This window comes from Antedon bifida, chromosome 2 (genome assembly GCF_963402885.1).
Source record: "Antedon bifida chromosome 2, ecAntBifi1.1, whole genome shotgun sequence".
NCBI lineage: Eukaryota > Metazoa > Echinodermata > Crinoidea > Comatulida > Antedonidae > Antedon > Antedon bifida.
The window spans coordinates 34175555-34198525 of NC_136227.1; the positions used below are offsets into that span (position 1 = coordinate 34175555).

At 32.8% G+C, this 22971-nt stretch overlaps 4 protein-coding genes across 4 annotated transcripts; 2 read left to right on the plus strand and 2 right to left on the minus strand.

The window, feature by feature from the left end:
* The first annotated feature begins 524 nt into the window (after positions 1-524).
* On the plus strand, positions 525-2853 carry LOC144836279 (EF-hand domain-containing protein D1-like). The gene is made up of 4 exons (XM_078691535.1): positions 525-1012; positions 1219-1366; positions 1555-1673; positions 2251-2853. The coding sequence occupies exons 1-3, from the start codon at positions 888-890 to the stop codon at positions 1663-1665; spliced, it is 384 nt and encodes a 127-aa protein (XP_078547661.1). The 5' UTR covers positions 525-887; the 3' UTR covers positions 1666-1673; positions 2251-2853.
* A 910-nt stretch (positions 2854-3763) lies between these two features.
* LOC144834850 (EF-hand domain-containing protein D2-like) lies at positions 3764-9820 on the plus strand. Its single transcript, XM_078689813.1, has 4 exons — positions 3764-4114; positions 7691-7838; positions 8207-8341; positions 8426-9820. Exons 1-4 carry the CDS (start codon positions 3957-3959, stop codon positions 8561-8563), a joined length of 579 nt encoding a protein of 192 aa, XP_078545939.1. The 5' UTR covers positions 3764-3956; the 3' UTR covers positions 8564-9820.
* A 3243-nt stretch (positions 9821-13063) lies between these two features.
* Positions 13064-20128, minus strand: LOC144834840 (solute carrier family 25 member 36-like). The gene is made up of 7 exons (XM_078689801.1): positions 19679-20128; positions 18857-19003; positions 18317-18394; positions 17623-17723; positions 16596-16662; positions 14397-14665; positions 13064-14006 (listed from the first exon to the last, which is right to left on the minus strand). The coding sequence occupies exons 1-7, from the start codon at positions 19726-19728 to the stop codon at positions 13813-13815; spliced, it is 906 nt and encodes a 301-aa protein (XP_078545927.1). The 5' UTR covers positions 19729-20128; the 3' UTR covers positions 13064-13812.
* A 478-nt stretch (positions 20129-20606) lies between these two features.
* LOC144834853 (elongin-B-like) lies at positions 20607-22862 on the minus strand. The gene is made up of 4 exons (XM_078689817.1): positions 22743-22862; positions 22530-22635; positions 22098-22341; positions 20607-21501 (listed from the first exon to the last, which is right to left on the minus strand). The coding sequence occupies exons 2-4, from the start codon at positions 22530-22532 to the stop codon at positions 21389-21391; spliced, it is 360 nt and encodes a 119-aa protein (XP_078545943.1). The 5' UTR covers positions 22533-22635; positions 22743-22862; the 3' UTR covers positions 20607-21388.
* Between the last annotated feature and the right edge of the window lie 109 nt (positions 22863-22971).

The following is a 22971-nucleotide window of genomic DNA, read 5'->3' on the forward strand; positions in this document are numbered from 1 at the left end:
AGCGATTTCGAATAATCCATCGCTTGTGATTGATCAAATCTTGCGTCGCGCTTACCTCATTGCGTCCAAGTGGGAACGATGCTTATTCATGAAAAGGTTATTCATTATGGACAAAATAAAAATGAAAACAAAAATAAATTGACATTGTTCCTTTTTTTAACTCCCCATCTCTCTAAATTATTTTTTATTTATTTTGAAGCAGTCTCAAATCAGGCTCAAAGAACATCAAGGGGCCAGGCTAGAAAAGGATCGAGAGCAAAACCAATCATCCATAATTATACATTCTCACAAACAACAACACCGAGTTAATTGGAAAGATGCTCAACTTTACTGTTCCATTTTGGCATTCCAGACGCACCAGATTCCCATTGAAATCTTCAAACACAATCATCAAGACAATTGGATCATTTGTTATAGCATGGTTATAGGTCAACTATTTTAAATAGAATCGACATTGACAGTAAACCATAAACCTTGATCAGTTTGCAATTCACACTCCTTTCTACAAATATAATTATATTTGGCCAGTCCACAGCTTCCAGAATGCTACTGTATTGTTTGTATTGTTTTTAGCTTGTTTCACACCTCAATAAACACAGGTAGTTTCTATGCACAGTTGTCCATGTGAAACAATGCTCTTCTTAGCTCAAATCTCTTCCACCTTTGTTATATAGCCTTGACTGCATTCACAAATCACCGGCTTAGTTCGATCCCCTATCCATTCCTGGACTTTCCGTATTCTCCTCATTCCTGAGTGTAATAAGGACGATCGAAGCATATTCATCGAAACGTTGTCAGAACTAACATACCCAGTGTACCGCAAATCTATATCAACATAGCCTTAATTATAGTTTTAACTGTGTTTTGCGGAACAAGTTTGAACAAAAATGACGACAAACGATCAACTCAACATAAGTCAGGAGCTCAGTGGGAGTAGTAGCTCGAATCCGTACAGTGCGTTTCCGGAATTTTCAATAAACCAAATCAAAGAATATAATACAATTTTTAAAAAGTAAGTGTTAGTATTTCATTCAGTTTACGTTTGAGGATCACCGTTATTCAAGTCTGTGAATGAACACGTTATTTTCAAGTAAAATATGATGTAAAATTGAAAAAAACACTATAATTTTGTCTTTGATTAAGTATACTGCGACTTCATAAATAATATTAAAAACACGGAGGGACATGGTTTTGATTTGTGTTTTTCTTTATTAAAAGGTATGATGTTGACAATAATGAATACCTTGACCTGACGGAGTTAAAGCTGATGATGGAGAATCTAGGAGCTCCTCAGACTCACACGTCACTGAAAGAGATGATACGTGAAGTGGACGAAGATCTTGATGGCATGATCAACTTCAAAGAAGTAAATGGTTTACCAAGGGGGACAAAAAATGCATAAAGTTAGGCTGCGTTCACACTTGTTCCGTTTTACGGAACGGAAGAAAGTTGTAAAAAAAATGGAAAATCATTACACAGAATTGAACGACGCCGTCTTTCGTTCCGTGAAAGACAAAGGTTTAGATAAATAACATACATTTTTTTTCTTTTAAGTTCCTGTTAATATACAGGAAGGCTGCAGCTGGTGAGTTGGAAGAAGGCAGTGGATTGTATGATTTGGCGAAATTGACAGACCTAAATGACGGTGGTAACGTGTCTCAGTAATAAGGAAGGTCAGTTATACCATCATTATTATATTTCAATTTATCCAATCTGTAAAGTTTCTCGTTTCCTCTAACCACATTTATTGTAGTTCCCTCTTTCTACATAATGTCCATACCTTCAATTCGTCGTCCTCTAAATTCCAAGCCATGAATACATTTCTATCTTCTTTTCGCAATCATATCAAGCATATTATGGCTCCTTTGTAATATTGTTTTCATCAAATTAGACCTAAACTCACTTGGTTCCTTTGGACGCAAAGCAAGGACGTCATAAGCGCGCAACAAGTTATTTGACCAATGGACGCGATTGATCATCGAACTGTTCCTTGTGATTACGTTGTTGCGTTCGTGCGAACCAAGTTGTAGATCGTGACAACATCTTTCATGTATTAAACCTTAACAACAGTTTCACAAGAGCGGAGGCTGGGAGTGGTGTAATTGTTGTTGGGGGTGCGGCAAAAAGTTTCACTTTTAGGCCTTTTCTGCCTAATACCTGAAAATACGTGAATAGTGACAGATGTCAGCACCAGCCTCCTTTGTCAATAATTCTACTGCAGGCCTACATTGATTTTCTTTTTAATTACAGTATACGTAGAAGTAAATTCACATCAGTTGGCCTCTTTGATCACTGCACATTGAGGAGACAGAACATTTCCGAAGAACAAGAAAGAAAATGAGACGCAGAAGAGTCTAGTCTAGTCTAGTCTTTAAAAGTACTGTAAAATTAATAAACATAGAATGGTAAAAGTAAATAGATAGAAGTAGGCCGACCATGCTCAATTGGCTTTAGAAATGACTAAAGTTTTAGTTTTCAAGTCTTTAAATGTATCACTTGATATTGCTATTGATAATACAACCCCCCCCCCCCCCCACCCCACTCCCTAACAACCCCACCCCACTACTGTAAAGGCACATTTCAAGACAATACAAACTATAGTGTTGAGAAAATCATTGAAAAAGATATAGCAGGATTTCTGAACTTTCCTTCTTCAAAATGCTTATCTCCAAATTGTTTTAATTTCGACCTTCACAATCAAACGAAGACTGCGTATATGATAATTATTGTTACATGAGTTACAGACATTAGTATTGTTATAACAATTCAATAAATATTATGATAAGTTAATACCAGCATAATGGACTTCATTAATTAATTAAGACCTATATTTATTATTATATTATAACCAGTGTGGACGAAATCATTACACAACGTATTTTGTCTTATTATGTATCTGTTTTGTTAGCTTGATGTCCGCCGCACACACTTTTCTATGACGCAATGCAAGGATATACGCGCAAGAAAAGTGATTTGACCAATAGCAAGCGAGGTATCACACAAGCAAGAGTTCGAATAATCTATTGCTTCTTGTGATTGGTCAAAAGTGCGCTTACGTCCTTGCGTTGCGTCACTTAGTTAAGCTTGGTTCCCACTAGGACGTAACGCAAGGACGTAAAGGCAACGCAGCGTGTTGGCCAATGAAAGCGACCGTTCGAATAATCCATCGCTTGATTGGTCAATGAACGTTGCGTTACGTCCTTGTGTTGCGTCTCTAGTTGGAACCAAGTATAAATCGAACACTTCATCTTAAGTGTTGTCTATTTAAAGTAGGCCTACAACACTATAAACAATCTTAATATTTTAATTTTAATTATAGTATACTATTAGTTAAATCAATGGATGGATACTCTAGTTGATCTATAATTCAAATTACAAGATTTTTTATTTTTTACTGTCTGAAACTAAAAGAAGTTCGGCACACCTCGTATCCTTGATTCACAGATTTGTGCTGAATTATTAATATAGTTAATATCAGCTGAGAACTAATTACGGTTATTTCTCGGAGAGTTCGGCAGGGTTCATTATTAAACAGGGAGTTTATATCTTTTTTCCGGTTAAAGGTATACTCTAACACAAAAGTATCAACGTTACAAGTGTAAGGATACGTTTCTTTAACCTTACATACATTTTTAGACGGAAATTATCCCAGAATAACTACATGTCATTGTTTTAACTTAAATTAAATTAGCTGAACTTTGACCTATAAAATGGAACTTCCTGGTAGTAGCGCGCGCAATCATGTTAGACTGTGCTTCACGGAAGTAAGTAAGCAAAACAACAAAACGAGAGAGGTGGTCGATAACAATCAACCTGTTTGAGTGGGTATAACAACGCAATCGTACAAGGCGGAAGTATTACAATAATTGAGTTCTATTCTGCAAAAGAATCACTTCATTTTGTAGCTCATAGTTTTAACGTATATTGTTGAGTTTGTTTGAACAAAAAGTAAAATTATGGCGACAAACGAACTAGCAGAAAAACTAGCTAGACGGGATGCGATCAATGAAGGCCAGGAGGTCCCAGCGAACAAGACAGGCCCGTGGAATCCGTACACGGAGTTTAAAGAGTTTTCACGGAAACAAATCAAGGAATACGAGAAAATGTTTAAAAAGTAGGTGTTTTGTTTTACGCTCTGTAGTTTGGTAGGTTGAGTAATAGCGATACCTAAAACGGCATGTCAATTGTCAACTCTTGAATATAAATCGAAAGTTAATGTCGGAATGAGAAATGAAAGATTTAAAAAACTATCCAACAATCGATCGGGCCTACAAGTTTTTCTATTATTGCAAGTAAACTACCTTTTTGTAGATAATATTGTTACTACGACCATTTAATTGTAAGTATTAATCAACTAAATCTCTATACATTAGCAACACATGTTACTGTCAGTGTACTGAAGTATGCTTAATTAGTACTAAAGGGACAAAGAGATTATTGGAGCATAACATTTTCAGTCCCTAGATATAGGCCTAATTTATGAAACTATTTCATTTTTGAAATTTAATTTTATTTAATTTATTTTTTTGTTTAATCATGGACCTATAAATTAGTAAATTAAGTCCATGGTTTAATAGTAGGCCTATTATGTTAAGAAGATTTTTGGTTTTAATTAAAAAATTTTTGCATGAATCTTTCATCGAGTGCATAAGATCCTTCATTGTAATTTACACAAAAATAAAATATTGGAAAAACACACATTGGGTCTAATCTCAATTCGTTATTTACCTTCAATCATAAACACTGTTGCAAAACTTTATGTTAAAATATTGTGGGGAAACCCCCTTATGATTTATTTAAATTGTTGCATGGATTATTGGGTATAACAAAAAATATATACGAAAACAATGTACTAGTAGTATAACACCACCCCCTCGCCCTCCTAATAATTGAATGATCAATGGTGATCTGTACATAGTGCCAACTGTATGTAAAAACATAGGGAAAGTCCCTTATCATGTTATGTACTTATCTTGTGGTTTCACCTAGTATTCAATGGGTATTTAATATATCATGTTCAAGATTAAACTTTTGGTATTGACATTGAAAAGATAACAGTATCTAACTCCATTGTGATTTCTTTATTTTTCCCTTTTATTGTTATTAAATAAAGGTACTTCCTCGTTCCTTTATGATTGACTGATTTTTTTGTTAATAGAAAAAAGACCCTTATTCCTGGGATTATTATGCCAGCATGTATTTGTTTTCTGTGATTGTGTTTCCTTGTTATATCCCAAGAGTTGTCATTTGAGTATAAACTTAAAATCAATGTCATACAACAGGACATTGAGCTCGCCTTGTCAAGATAGGAACTCCTAACAGTCCTTTGATCATATGTCTGGCTGCGACAAATACCAACAGTACTGTACTATGTACATATTCTCTGTGGCGCACGTTGTCTGTTAAGGGCCGTGGAACTGATCGTGTCGCAGCCACAGATAAACCCTTTGATCTCCGGAGTTCAGTATCCTGTTAGATTGCCTTAATAGAATATACACTAGTAGCGTACTACTACAACTCAATTGAATAAATAGTCAATTCCAATTTATGCTGGTACAGTGGTTTTTGCAGAATAAAATATTTAGAATAGTATCTTTTGTGAATGCCATTGTTACAATATTCAATAACTGTAAACATTATATTATATTAAGTTCAATGGATGACCCTACTCTGACGCAATTGTACTAAACGTGAAATAATGATAAATAGTAATTTTGGGACGACTCGAACCCACAACTTTCACCTGGCATTTATACCTCCACACCACCAAGCTTACACTAATGACTACGGTCAGATTTGAGCCAATTAAGAATTACTTGCAATATGCGTAGTAGGTGGTCCAGGTCCTAGATTGTTGCAATTCGAAACAAAAGTGTTACAATAGATTAGTAACAACTTTGATGATCAAAAATTATTATTTTTAAAATATAATAATTTAATAATAAAAACGACTATTCAATAGACCCATCCAAACAGAAGACCTTGCTTAAACTGACTTTTTATCATTAAATTATGGATACTGTATTCCTCATTTTTTAACCCTTTGCAGACTTGTTCGTGTCCAATACGGGGTAATTTACTGTCCCTGAACGCGAAGCCCGTATATGTATGTATTTGGGGTGAATGAATTGCACTTTTTGAGCATTTGGTTAAAAAAAAGGGAATATTTCGGAAAGCGAGGCCTAAACATTTCAAATAACAATAAAACCAACAATTGCAGAAAGTTACAGTCATAGAACTGTATTTTGAATTTTTCCTAAAACTATTAAAAATACCTTATTTAGCCTCACTTGGGGTAGAAACCTCACATCTTCAAAGGGTTTAATACAGTTAGTAAATTCTGTGATATACATATCTGCCCCTTGATGTTCATAGTTTTGATTTGTTTTTGTAGATTTTTTTCTACATTTTATAAGGAAAGTAAATGTTTCCTTGTACTTCCTGTCTAATGTCATCGCTCTGTTTCTTGCAGTTTACGACATGTCAGCTGATGATTCATTTTTTCCCTTCAAAATTTCTAAATTTGGAAATGTTGATCCAGATTTTGTATAAGTTGCAGGGTAACCACTGTAAGCTCATGACTAAGTTTGATATTAGTTTCACTATTTAAAATAATTTTCCATAAAAAAAGAATCTATTTTTGTCTGTAGCCTCAGACTTTAAAGCTCTGTCTACACAATCAAACTTTATGTGACAAAAAATGTGATGTGCCCATATATGGACATGATGATGTCATATCACTACCATATTTGGGCATATCACTGCGATATTTGGGAACATCACACTTTTTTTGTCAAACTAGTTTGATAGTGTAGACAGAGCTTTAGCATTTTTTTAAATTTTCTATTAAATTCTTTATTTAAAATTGCTAACACCAGCCTCAATTTGTTTTGTTTTATATTTTATGTTCAATCCTAACTCTTTCAACTTAACTCCATTCCCTAAGCCTCAAATGAGACTTTATATTTATAGAGTTTATAAAGCACGGTAAATTATTAAATAGTTTATCCATCCTGTAATTGGCGAGTTACTCGCTGTTAGATGTGTATGAAATAAAAACAAAATAATTGATCTACAAAATATTGTGGATTAAAACTCTTCAAATTAAACAGTTACTAAAAATAAAAGTTGAGAGCACTCAAAGTGCACAAGACCTCTTTCAAAAGTATTAAGTGTACAGTTACCATAGCAACTAGTTCAGTGATCTAGGTCAATTTGATGGGGATGTGAAAATGTCAAATTATCCCTATACACAGAAACAGTTGATCTAAAATGAGATGAGATTATTTTTTGATTTACCAGACTTTAGTAATTGAAATTCTAAAGCTCTGTCTACACTATCTTACTTTATGTGACAAAAATGAGATGTGCTCATATATGGACATGATGATGTCATATCACTACCATATTTGGGCACACTTTTTTTTGTCAAACTAGTTTGATAGTGTAGAAAGAGAGCTTTGTACTGTTCAGTGTGTATTTGAGAATCTCCTCCTTAATATTACTATTAGATACTGTACAGTAATTTTTTTTTAATCTTAAATGATAATTTGTTGCATTTTTTCCAAAGAATTTAGAATTTATTTAATTAAAGATGGAAAAACAGTAAGGATTCTGATATAGTAAGTTTACTCTTGATGATGGCCTAGCGATTTATCAAACATAATATTTTGTTTTTCTTTATTAAAAGGTATGATGTTGGCAACGATAAGTTCATTGACCTGATGGAGTTGAAGATGATGATGGAGAAACTAGGAGCGCCTCAAACTCACATGTCACTCAAAGGCATGATACACGAGGTTGACGAAGATCTGGACTCAAAGATCAACTTCAGAGAAGTAAGTACATACATGCCCAAATATGGTAGTGATGTGCCCAAATATGGTAGTGATGTGCCCAAATATGGTAGTGATGTGCCCAAATATGGTAGTGATATGCCCAAATATGCTAGTGATATGCCAAAATATGGTAGTGATATGCCCAAATATGCTAGTGATATGCCCAAATATGCTAGTGATATGTATGTATATGGGCACATCACATTTTTTTTGTCACATAAAGTTTGTTAGTGTAGACAGAGCTTTAGAGTAAGTTTGATTTTAATTTTGGAAAGTAAAGTAAATATTACATTGAATGCTACTTTACTGCTTTTTATGTGTTCTTTAATTTATTTTAAAATATATAACATAACTTGTTTTCTTTCAAGTTTCTGTTAATATTCAGGAAGGCTGCAGCGGGTGAGTTGGACGCAGATAGTGGATTGTGCGAGTTGGCGAAATTGACGGAGATCGACGTAGACGAGAGTGGGGTATCTGGTGCTAAGGACTTCTTTGAAGCAAAGGTCAGTCAGAGTTCGTCAACGTAGTATTCTAAATTTACATAATGAATATATTGCAAACAATTTCCTTTATTTTTAATGTTTCAGATCCATCAAATAACAGCATCCGATAAATTTGAGAAGGAAATCCGGGAAGAACAAGAAGAAAGAAAACGGGAACAAGAAGAGTCAAAAATAAGGAAGCAGGCTTTCAAAGAAAAACAAAATGCTTTCAAAGTACAATAAACAGTGTGTCAAGTCAGGTCAAATGACATGCTTGAATGAGTGTGTTGATATGCTTTACTGAGCATTTGTTCATGCATATCTAATTTGATAAATTTGAATATGTTTGGATGGAGAAAGTTTGTATAAATATTATGTAAAGAAAAAAAGGGGTAGTCCATGAAGAGTTTTATATGGTTAACAGTATTTTGATAAGACAAGTTCATCATAAATATATTTTTCTATGATCATAAATAAACAAAATCAAAATCTGTATAATAATTCAGGACCAATGACCTAGCTGCTCCAGTTTTAGAAAAGTTGATCGGTCATTTAAGAAGACCAAATATTATTTCTACAAAAATAAACTATATTTGAGACTATAGTATATGCAATTACTGTTTCATTCATTTCATTTTAAAATGTGCCTTTAAACTTTTTCAGTATTTAAATTTTTTCAACTAAATTATGTTAAATTGAAGTTTTATGGTTAAATTATTTTTACGTGTAATTTAAAATATTGTTAGGTTTTTCTTATAAATAAACCTACACATAAAATAATAAATATAGCTATAAATGTATTACTATTAATAATGCAGATATAAACTGCATTGTGGTGTTCATGTATTATTAGTCTTCCCCCAATCTGTACCTGGTTACGTTACCGGAGGATACAACACTGGTCTTATAGGCCTACTAAAGCAAACCCTTTCCGTGGGATTATTGTATGGCCTTTGACATGGAGAATTATAGTTGAATTTATACATATTTCATATTGAGATAGACTAGTTATTACCTTGTCTGATAAAGGTACAGTACATAAAATTTATACCCAAAAATGAAAATTAATCATTTTTAAATATTTAATTTTGTTATAGTTTAGTTGCATGAAGTATTAATGGAAAACATATTTTATATGTATTATATGTCTTGTTGTATGATGTCTAACTTTATCTTTATATTAACTAAATGAGATAGTAATTTCCTGAACAGGACTGTACTGGATATGGTCTGCTAACATTAATCCTACTCCTTCCGATCAGAGATGGAAATACTGATGATGAAGAAAGTCTATGTGGTGCTACTATGGACCCGCCCCCAAAACCTGAACAATTTTAGACTTTTAAAGAAAAGTTATACAATATTGTAAAATTATTTTTGTTGCATTATGACAATCAAATGGACCAGGGATTTGCTTAAGCATATTTTTTTGTTTTTCTATTTTTTAATCTCTTGTTCTGAAGAATAAATATATAAAATAAAGAAATTACATAAAACATATTTTTGGTGTAATGATCAATTCTTTGTTTCTTTTCAATTGTATCATTTAGTTTTAAGTTTCTTGTGAAAAATTTTTATTTTGTTTCATTTGTCCGAGTTTTCACACGTAAGAAAGTTGGTTATATAATTTATAAACGTTTTAATATGTTTGTTGAACCTGAAATCAATTTTGTTGAATCTGAAATAAAATAAAATGTACTCGCATGCCTCTGATAAAGACAAATTTCAGTCTGGCGCCCTCTCTATAAACAGGACATCACCACCTGCCACCTGATAAAGAAGAATTTCAGTTTAGCGCCCTCTCATCAAAATGAGAGTCTTTCCTAAAAATGTCTAATAAAAAACCTTGTGTTGTGTGTGTAATATTATAAATTTAAATAAAAAAAAAGAAATAATCATTTGTTAAAATTGTATTGAAACTTAAGGTACTGTATTAATTATTTATTTAATGTTTAAGAAGCTACCGCCACTCGGCTAATTTAAGCTTGGGTCGTCTGTTTCATTGACTTTTGACCAATCAGATCACTGGACTGTTTTATGAAAAAAAAGTCCGGCGAATTTTTCAAGAAAGTCAGCTTCTTTCTTCATGCAAATTAGACATTAAAGTGAGTAATTTACTTTACCTTTTACAAGCCCAACGATAGACATAATATACATCAGATACGAAGATCAAAGAATTAGTTTATGTAGGCATGTATTATCAATTATGTATTAACTTTAGGAGGCTGTTTGCTAGGCCACTTCCTTTTGATTTTGAGTCATACTTAGTTCACATGAGACAGACTAGTCAAGCTTGGTATAGTTTTCCCAAGTAGGCCTAGAAATAAATCAAGTTTTTGATGGATATAAATTTTGTTTTTTTATTTCATACGCATTCAACAGCAAGTAACTTGCCTCTTTTCAAAGTTTTTACGGTAGGCCTAATGTTGCTAAGAGTTTAATACAGTGAAACTGTCTTTGTCAGGTGTTTATATTTTATAAGTAGGTTTAAATAGGTTTTCAGCAGTGGCATATCCGAAAACATCTTTTTTTTTCAAGTTATTTTGGTAGTACCTGTACATGGAAGTAGGCCTGTATTATTATTATTATTATTTGGGTATATATATATTAGGTAGCCTCTCCCAGAAGGCCCAGTTATGATCAGTGGCTGTGTGTGTACTAGTACATCAGGGGAACAGTAAACACCTACTTGATTCTTTAAGGTGCACATGAGCTACATGTGTACACTGGACCTACGGTTTATAGTCCTTATCCGAGAAGACTTGTTCTACCACCAGAAACATGGAGCAAGCGAGCCTCAAACCCTTGCTGATGTTATGGCTACTTAATTACGGTTCCACTGTCTTAACCGCTCGGCCACTCACTCGCCTAGTACACCATCACTACATATGAACAATAACCAGTCATAAAAAGACATCGATCCAAACATTTGATTTAATAAATTTTAATATTCTTTCAAATGATTAATAAAAGAGTATATATATATACATATTTACACTAAATACAAGTACTGTTGGTACACATGGATCATTATTTGGATACTACATCAAAGGCATTAAAACAATTACAACAAAACTCATGTTTTTTTACCAATTCATGACATTTCGTGATGAAATATACAATATTTCTTAATATTATCAACTAATAATTATGACAGAAAATAAAAAAAGAAAACCTGTGGTGGGTTAGTTTCTTCAGTTTTTATGAAACTACAAAAAACTTGTGTTTTTACCAGTTCATGGCATTTCTTGATGAAATATACAACATTTCTTAATATTATCAACTAATAATTATGACAGAAAATAAAAAAAGAAAACCTGTGGTGGGGTTAAATTTTTCAGTTTTAAAATTGATAAATGAAAACAAATTGACTTTTTTTAAAATGAACACTAAACAAAATTGTATTAAACAAACAGTAAATTATAACCAAACTAAAACATATTTTGGCATTCAACGTGGAAGTATTAACTATTACTGCAGTTTGTCATTTTCAGTTTGTTCGGAAATAACTGAACAAAATAATCTGTTAGACAGATCAATAGAACAAATAAGATTGTGATATGAATGAAATATGGTAAATATTCAATTCATCATTATACAACTCTTTACATAATTATTTCAATTTTTAAGTATATTTTTAAAGGTATAAACGTTTAGTAGTAGAACATATAATTTGGAAATTCATCCAGAGGAAATCCTAGTAAGAAAACTACTTATATACACCTGAATGGGGTTTATTACATTGTAGTACAACACCATTAGAATCCAATACTGTTTTTTTTTAAACCAACCTCTATTCAAATGAATACAGAATTATTGTAAAGATATTACTCAGCTAGACAAAATGTTAATTTTACTGAATGAGAACCGCACAAATCAAACATGATAGTACAGCACTTAAATCAACTACTATACATTAGTCCTTAGTTAAGTTAAGCTCTGTCTACACTATCAAATTTTATGTGACAAAAAAACGTGATGTGCCCATGGAAATGATGATGTCATATCACCACCATGTTTGGGCACATCACAATTTTTTTGTCAAACTAGTTTGATAGTGTGGACAGAGCCTTAGATCAGATTGCACCATACTTTGTGGATCTGTTCACAAAGTACATTAGTTTAGACATAACTATGGCAGTATATTAATAGCGAGCGTGTTTCAAAATAAGACGGTATGAATAAGAGGTTGACCGTGTTGTAATGACCCTCAATAATGTGCATTTGTCATCTTTAAAGGCTTGTTTTATAGTATCACTCGTCATCAGTGTATATTACACAATTATCTTCCTCATACCGTCAAGTTCCGTAACCTTCACTAAATTATGTTGAAAATACGAGGAAATATCTAGCCTGTATCACAGTATTACTGATTTACATTAAGTATGTACAATGTAAGCATGATACAGTATATCAGTGTTGCCACAACAGACATTCCAATATTTCTTTTGCCTAAAGCTCTGTCTACACTATCAAACTTTATGTGACAACAAAATGTGCCCAAATATGACTATTATATTTTGGCACATCAAAACTTTTTGTCAAACTAGTTTGATAGTGTAGACATAGCTTAAGAAGGTGCATGTATACATATACATTAGGCTAATGTCAAGACTGATTAGGAAGCAACTATAAAACATTTTCAATGTTAGAGGAATTATAAGCAGAAAACTGCAATCAAACATGTATACACTTTTTTACATTGTACAATCATATGCCCTTTTTGTATACATTTCATGTAGAATACATTTAATATTTTTTAATATCATAATATCCATTTCTATACCATATTCCCTATGAAGTAAATATACTCTGTCCCATACTTTCTCATATATATATCATCAACCCACTAGTAGTATTAGTAATCATTGTCTATTCTTCAAATCTGAAACCAATTTTTTTGCATAGCTTAATGACATCGTTCTTAAACTGGGTCATTCCATGGTTCAATGCACACTGGCAGTCTTTTGAATTATGAACACGTAATTAGCGCCATTTACGAATGACCTTTCACTTGAACTATTTCAAGTCTGAATAGTTTATAAACTCTTTCAAATGTCACTGCGATTTGTTCATTGTTTAGTAACCACTTATAAATCATAACACATTGATCACCAGTTGGTCAACAGTTGACTTGAACTAAGAACACGACCCAGAAGTTTATGTATGCTTAACATTATCATTAATGTTGCATGTGTCATCCATGTGAGATACCATTTAACGAACCATCTACCCGATATAAATGTTATATGCATCCTTCATTATGGTTATAATTCATGTTATATGCATCCTCCATTATGATTAATTCATGTCACATTTGTCAACTCCACAGTATTCATGTTATTACAAGCATCTTCATAAGATCGTTTGAAATCTTGTCAAAAATCTCTCAAATTTAAAACCTTGCACTGATAGCATTATTAAAACATTTTGATTGCACCTTTCCGTTCATCGTTGAGTGATTTAACTCGCTTCGTTTTAAATTTAAACAATCATGAGTTAAGAAGGTAGACGATTGATTCGTATGTCACCATGAGAATAGCAGTGTTTGGAATTTGACGCACGAGGTGCGTAGTGAGTCCGGCATACAGGGCTCTAGCGCCCTCTTCATGCGCAACTGTTCTTAATGTTTGAAAAAATCCTCTGTATTTATCGCCACCTTCTCGTAATCTTGTTCTTGCGACTTCTGCAAATTAAAATGTTTCGAAAAAAAAAGAATCAGCAAATATTTCTTCAGTGTGAATATAAATTATACTACGTCAACCGATTAAGTAAATAAAATATGAGGACTGTATCAGATAATGTTTATGAAAAATAACCCTTATTAAGGGGCGGACAACATAATAATGGAGTAATAGATGAGTCCCTTGAATAGGTGTTGGCCATAGTGTTAAACATATATTTCTATTTGTTCATTTCATGAGAAAATATTCTGTGAATGTGTCCCAAACGAGGGTTCCACTGTATTGAGTATTGAAAAACTATGAAATGCTACGAGGGTGAAAGATGGTACTTACTAGATTAAAGTGGGTGTTTGCCTAAAATGATCAATCATAAAACTGTATTAAAATCTTACCATGTGGGTATGCAAGTATTGAAGCACTCGACTTTGAAACTGCTGCCGCCCCCATAAAACTTACAAAGTCCTTGAACGTTTTATTGTCATAATCAGTCTTGCCGTCTCGTAGCCACACTTTGATCTGTTCGTAAATCATGAAATGGATAGCGGTTTCCGAGATGCCTGCGTAGGAAGCGGTTACGCCGCGGTAGAATCCCCGCACACCTTCTGTCTTGTACACTTTCTTGATGATAGATCCTGCAGAGACTTTGCTGCCTTCTTTTGTTCTATTTTGAAAGAAAAACATTAAACTGAAAAATCTGATATCATAAAATAATACTCTTACCGAGCTTGTACAAAAATTATTAGTATAATATATAATATATAAATATAATTGTTTAATTAACTTTGAATCAAGCTTCCTGTCAAACGACGAGATCATACGTAACATGCCCTTTGAAAATGTATTTATTCGGTTGGTACTTTGATTTACATTGTTTAGGAATTTTAAAGCTCTGTCTAGACTATCTAATTAGTTTGACAAAAACTCATGTATTTCATATCTCCTTTCATGTTATTGATTTGTGATGTTCAGGGCATTGAGTAATGTAATGCATTATATAAGAATATATACCTTATCTAGCTTAATTTTGACCTTGGACCCACCTATGAATATAACCTAGCCTGCCACTATAATCATAACTTATTTGCATCCACTCTAGGATTTTTGTAGCTACATCCCCGATTGTCATTTTTGAAAATTGCATTCAAAATCTATCCATGATTTTGTTTACAAAATTTCATCAGTGATTTCATAAAATGAAAACATAGTACTGTATAGCTATTTTTAGAAAGTCATCACTTAGTCATTTTAAGAATCACATGCATGAGTAGTTTTGCAAGAAATAACCTTATTTAAACCCCATATAACTTTTGTAATTTCAATGAATGTCTTTTTGTTCCATTGTTTGGGCTTTATCCTGCAATAGCAATCGGGAATTTCAACAGAATTCATAAAATGTTTGTAATTTCAATTGATACTTTTTCCCCTATTGTTTAGGGTTGAGACTGCAATAGTAATCTGGAATTTCAACAGAACTCATAAAATGTTTGTAATTTCAATTGATACTTTTTTCCCTATTGTTTAGGGTTGAGACTGCAATAGTAATCTGGAATTTCAATGGACAATATTACTAGTTTTATTATTTTTTAGTGTTCTCACAGTGCCAAAATGTATAGTAGTAGACAATAGATAGACTCAACAGGAAGTATTATTTTATTTTAGAAAATTCTTATTTTCAGCACGATCCTACATCTCTACTATCGCCACAATAACAAGTACAGCACATGGTCCAAGTAATAAATAGAGGAATATATTTTATTTTAAGGTGAAGAAGGGATGAATTAAAATTACAAGGGGTAAATACAATACAATATGATAAAGAGAGCATATAGTATTGAGTGACATTGATAAAGGTCCAAGGGTTATAACTTAGATTGTTTGACTAATGATAGACCTTGATGAAAATAAGTCGGTCAACTCAAGATAATATTTTACATTGTACTAAATAACATGTTTTCGTGTTCTGTCTATAACTTAACAATGACAAAAAAAAGTTGCTTTTTTTTTTCTAAAAATTGAACTATTGTTATCATGTAAATATTTATCATAAATTTATTTAATATTTAGTTTTTATTATCATCACTGCGACATAACTATCAGGTGAAAAAAAAAAGGATTTCTTGATATAGGGCAATTATAATTAGTTGTTGAGGAAGTATACTGTTAATAAGTATAACCAAAGCTCGATTATAATCCCAACCCATAACAAGATTACATTGTTATTGTAAATCTATTAACTATGGAATCCGAGCTTAATCCAATGGATGCTTTGTTAATATATGGAAATACTGCTTGCATCATTGAGGATTTGAGGCATGATGTGCTATATCAAATGCAATTTATTATTTATTCACCCTAAGCATTGTCACCCATCTTCAGTGGTTACACCTCGAGGTCCTCATCCAGAACACCTTCTGTGCATGCATGATTATTTTCCACACATCACTACGGTTTATAGGTCGACAAATTTAAATCGAAATTAGATTGAGGCATTCTATGCTAATGAGGTCAATTAAAAGATAAAGAGGTCGATTTCATCAAAAACACTTTCATATTTTGAAGCAAAACAACAGAATATTGGAATATCAACTTACGACTTATCAAGTTGTAGTCTTGTTTTCACAAACCAGATTGGATTTGTTAAAGTACTGGCTGTAAACCCTGAAGAAATAATAAAAGTCATTAATTAAACATGTATTAATTTAATTAATTTATTGATTAATATAAGATTTATTGTCCTTCAAAAACATAAAAAATGAAGATTAATAAATCAGGCCATTTTGTAGTTCTAATAAAGTTATACACTTCTGTATAAAAAATGAACAAAAATGATGATTCCACAGTCACTTATTAAAAGTTAGTTAGTAAGTAACAGTTGTATGAATACTGTAGATGTGCTTTTCATACTATATTATCACTATTAATTAATACTACTAGATAGATAGAATAATAATAGATATTTTTCAGAATCTAATACAGTATTAATGCAGTGTTTTTTTGTGTGTGGTATTTTATTTATCTTTACAGAATAAATTAAGAACTTAGGTCAAGTAAGGTAAAGGGTTAAGGTTGACTTTGATGAAGTCATTTAAAACTAGTTAGTTCTAGTTTGTAGTCATTTTAAGATCTTTCCCATCTGCCTTAAGCAACAGTTGCTATAAAGGAAGTTGGGTTTCCTATGAATATAGCTTCACAACACAGTTTGTTTTTATTGTATCCTGCAATGCAATGACTAAAGAAACGATGAATAACTGCTTCAGTATTTTGACTGCAATTAACAAATTGTAAACACTACGTAAAGTTTTACAGTGGAACCCATCCTTTTGGGACAAATAGAAAATCACCGATTTATAAAATTTTGCAGAAAATTAATATTAGCTGAATTGCACTTTTGATAACATTAACAAACATAATCTACCATTACCGGTATATTAAAAATGGAAAAAAATTATAGAAAATGATACGAAGAGAAAAATAAATAGCCTATGCACATTTTGCCAATAATCGCTCTGATTGGAGAAGTACTGTTATATGCGCTATGTCACAAGATGTTCAGCGTTTGTGATGATATAAAAAATAATTAAAATTTAAAAATTATTGCTACAGTAATGAATATCCTACCTGCAAATGCAGCTGAGCACAGGTGTACACCAGGACTTTCAGGCCGATATCTGGCATTTAAAAATGTTTTTGTCTCACTATACGCGAAGAAATAAATTGCTCTGCAAATACAAATCAAATGTACACATATTGTAAAGTTTTCAGTAATAAAAAAATAATATGTGTAGATACTGAAAGGACTAACCAGTTAACATTATAATTGTAATGGGCAACAGTTCATTTAATATTAAAATACCTGTGCATTTGCTTAGGAAATGGCAGGGGAACAACATTAAAAACATGATGAACACTATAGAATGTTTTATAACAATGATCACTTTAAAGCTCTGTCTAAATTATCAAACTAGTTTGACAATAAAAATGTGATGTGCCCAACTATGGTTGTGATATATGCTAATATGGTAAGTAGTGATATGACAATACATCATCATGTCTATGTATGGGCATATCACATTTTGTTGTCACATAAAGTTTGATAGTGTGGACAGAGCTTTACAGTCTGTACAGTTAGAATTGTATAAAGGCTGGATTAAAAGGTACTACACTGTATTATCAATAGACTAAGCTAAGATTCAATGTTTGAAGTTAAACAATACAATAGGGCTAAGGTCATCCATTGTAGTCAACTTGACAAGATTAACATTGTTTTCAACATGGGTCATGTGAACATACTTATTTTTGTCATGAGCCTCACCTTGATGGTGCAACACCAACCAGATTCGGACCCAGCCCTCTGAACAATGCTGATACACCTTCAGTTTTAACAATATTTCTATATAAAAAAAGAAATATGTTAAATTTAAATTGACCATCTTCTTTTATAGAATTCAAGTGAAAGAAATAAAGTAATGTAGTTATTATCAACACTCGAATGTGTCAGGGCAGACTGATAAAAAATACTAATAAATCTAAATGCTCAAATGTAAATATGTATTCATGTTTGTCACATGCAGGGCACATTACCCTATGATGGGCTTGCTAGTGATGATAGATCAGAATGTAGTGTTTCAAAATATAGCCAGCAATGTCTAGCCTATGTATGTACTCTCTCCCTTTCCAGATAAAATATTTGTTTTATAATGCAGGTATAGATAGGCCTGGACAAAAAATGTGCTATTTTACACTAATATAGTAGATAGGGAGCTTTCAAATGAGCATGTAAACGTAATGTGGAAAAGACAGAAGACAATGCTGCATCATCAGTATTTTTACCTACTGTAGGCCATATACCTACCTTATTGCTGATATGAGTCCGATGTTTTTCTTTGTAACATGATGGACGTTGCCATTGGTGGTCAATACAACCTCTTGAGATGACTGGAGCCTTGTCTTTACAACTTCTAGAGGGCATGTGACAATAGCTCCAATGGTACCACCACACCTGAAGAAAAAATATTAATTTCAATTGATTCAAGTTTTTTATATTAATTTGTTAGGCTACTACCAGGGAGTTGTAAAATAAATAATAATATTTTACAACTCGGCCTCCTTGCTACTACTATCACAGGTGGTAAAAAAGGAAATAGTCATTAACATTGTTATTTATTTTAAAAGAGTATTTAAAGTTTAGCCTAATATGTAAGAGACAGATAGCCTAGGCCTAGGCCTAGCCTACTCCTTTAGCTATCTAGCCTAGGCTAGCTAGGCTACAGTCCCGTCTATCTAGGATTTTGTTTCTTTGATTGAGTTGAGGGAAAGGAAAGGTGATGGTTGCACGGTAAACGTAGGTAGGGCCTCTAGCCCTACTACTACTAGGCCTAGCTAGAGGCTATAAGTATTATTATTAAGTATTATTATGTAGCCTAGCCTTTCTTTATCATATCATGATATCTCTCCTACTTATTACTACCAGGCTAGGGCTAGGCCTATTGAATATTTTATTTACAACCAAATAATATATGTTAGGCCATCCATGAATGGCATCACTAGGCCTAAGCTAGTTAGGGAGGAAGAATGTCGGAGACTGTCATAATCAACAAGAAGGCCAAATGGTGAAATTCGACCTGTTCTTCGTGCATAGGCTAGTTATAGTTTATAGGATATTGAACAAACTTACCCTCCCGCAATGAGATGAGTTGTATGGGGTGAAAGCATATTGTTAAACATCCTGAGCAAACACACTTTTTCTTATTCTAGTCAATTATGTCTATGTAGTATATCTGCAATGTCTCAATTAATCTTGCTATGCAATAATCAAGTCCAAATCATGGTGTATTTATATCAAAACAAACAATTTTCCATTACAACGATCTTCCACCACACACACAATCTCTACATCGTTTATTTTATTAAAGAAAAAAACGGGACTCGTGTTTACATCACGTGGTACAAAATTGTACAGTTTCATTGGTCAATAATTATCAGCGCGTGAAAGTCGGATGGGCATTCCCGATTCACGTGAGTAGCTATCGCTGATTGGATAATGGTTAGCCAATGGTATTGCCTAGGTTAAATAAGGTTCTGTTCACATGCTTGATGTGTAATAACCTTGCATTTCTACTGAATTACATCACACACCCTTTTCACACTTGGATTTCGAAATAAACATTGCAGTAATTTTCCATGGAAAATTGTGATATCTGATAGATAAAATATTGTGACACATAACATTATGACACGAGACTCAGAAATGCAGCAGGCGACTCCCGTCTCCATAGATAGGTCCAGGTCAGACGATGGGATATCCAGGGAGCAGCTGCTAAGCTGTGCAGAAAATTCGACTCCAATAGGTGGCGCTATACTGTTTTTTTTAAAAATCAAATTTATTTTATAATTCCATGTTTTATACAGCACTGTATCACAAATTATCATGGTTACAGCATTGATATATAACTCCATGGTTACAGTTAACTGCTGTGATTGGTAGTAAAAATAAATTAAATTTGTGTTTGATGACATAATACTTTAATTTGTTCCTTGTAAAGATTAGACTCAATAGTGTTGAAATAAAACTTAAATTGACATATTACATAAAAACAAATAACTGCATCACAAAACTGTAAAAATATTTAATACATTTCATTCCAAAACAGAATATTTATTAGCTAACATAATAATACATCACTTGTTAGGATAGTGTGGACGATAACTAACAGCGCATACTAGAGATGCCAAAAGTTTGGTAGGACTTGCAATATGGTTAATTATTACAACATATTAGATTTGAGCATGCTCAGATGTCTGTTATGCTCAATTGCTTCATAGCCTGAATATCTATTTTTAGTTACTCATCAAATTCGTATTACACTTTACATAAAAGTTAAGTTTCAACTTCCACATGGACTTTTGCAGTCGGTATTATTTTAATCTTATACACCAAATGGTATCATATTAAACATAAACTCAGAGATTCAATTTTGCAATGCAACACTTCTTCCTTTACATGGGTGAACGGAGACTAACTGTAGTTAGTCTTAGGTGTGAATAAGACCTTAAGGTACAGAAGCTTGCTTGAACTATATGATAGTTATAAGTTATTTACCCGGGTAAGTTGGTGTTCTACCCATCAAAGTTAGCGATAATTGGCTCCTGAAACCAACTCACCCTGGTAAATAATAACAAAGTCTGAACGGGCCATTAGACCCTGTGGGTGCTTGTAAACTGATAAGCTTGCACACAAAAACCATGGATCATATCAACTCAATGTTTATAAGTAAATGGAAGTAATGTGTGGCCATGAGAGTTTATGTTCTACAGTAATTGTACTGGAGTATTAACGTCTAGATGACTGAAGTAAGTATACTGTATGGCCAGTGTAAACAGACACTTATGAGGACTGATGTTCAACAGTTGTGCTGGAATCTGTCGGCTTCATTACGTCTGGTAGTTCTGGTGGACACGAGTATTCTATGATTTCTAGATCCTCAAAGTCATCCTCCCCTAAAAAACAAAAGTATGAATTTAGAAAGAATTTTAAGCTGTTTTTATTTAACTGAACAATGCATTAGAAATAAATACTTACTAATTACATTATTTGATACTAGCACAGATACCTACTCCAAGGCAGGTTTTTAAGTACTTCTTTCCAGTCACCACATGTGTATGGACACATGTAATAGAAAACATTTTTACAACAAATGTATACTCTCTCTCACTTATAATATAGATGAGGTTTTATAGGTTGACCATGAGAAAGCGCAAGTGGAACATTTTGTTTGTTGAAAAAAAGGGAGAGAGTTTTACATACATAATTTGATTATCAACATTTTTTTCATTTAAGCTCTGTCTACACTATCAAACTAGTTTCACAAAAAAAGTTTGATGTGCCCAAATACGGTAGTTATATGACATCATCATGTCCATATATGGAAACATCACATTTTTTTGTCACATAAAGTTTGATAGTGTGGGCAGAGCTTAAAGGAGGTAGTAAAGTGTGTGCAATATACTGTATATTGTATTTGTTCTGTTGAAAAGTGTCACAATTTTCATTTACATGTCAGAGATATCAGTAATTTATAATAAATATAATTTACCATCAGTTTTAAAAGCTAGGCCAACTTGTGCTGGAGACTGAGCCTTGGCATTTTGGCTAGTGAAACCACAGTCACCCAAGGTCTTTGTGTCCTCAAGAGGGTCGTTGTTCTTAAACAGCTTCTGATCTTCAGGTGAACGCTTTGTTATGCCTTCAATCATTTGTTTTAAATCGTACACTGTATTTGATTCCTTTGCATCCAGGAAAATAGTAGTCTTTTTGCGGCGTACAGTTAAAAACACATCCTATAACAATTCAATACAAATTGAAACATATAATAATATATAGAATAGGCCTACCTACTATATAGAGTGTGTGTTTAGAGTGCAGCGTAGAAAAAGTGTAGTTTTTACACTGTTAAACAATACATAATAATTATTTGGATTAAAACAGGCATTCCACAAGTAATAACTTTGTATCAAACAATTAATACCATTTCTTTGTCTGTTCCGGTTTCAATCAATCTAGGCTTCCCAGACCAACCTTAAAAGGGCTGTCTAATCGACTTTCTTCGTTCAGTTGATCAAGAAGTTGTGGGCCTAGAAAACAAACGTAATTATTATACTTTAAATACATATTCAATTAAAAAATTGGTAATGTGGTCATTAATAGATAGAATATATAAATAAAATATTTATGAACTCACGTTTGTGTTACACAGCTTTCACCATATATACTACAAAAAATCTCGAACTACTGGAGGTAGTTTATAACAAAAACACTCCGTTCCCAAGTTTTATCGCCAAGCATAGCGCCAGCTACCGGTGAGATTAAATGAATGGGATGATGATGAATCATCAAAGAAAGATTATCGGCGCCGCGCGTATACAAACCCCGAGCTAACTTAAAGGCAGTCACAACCAAATAAAAGATCG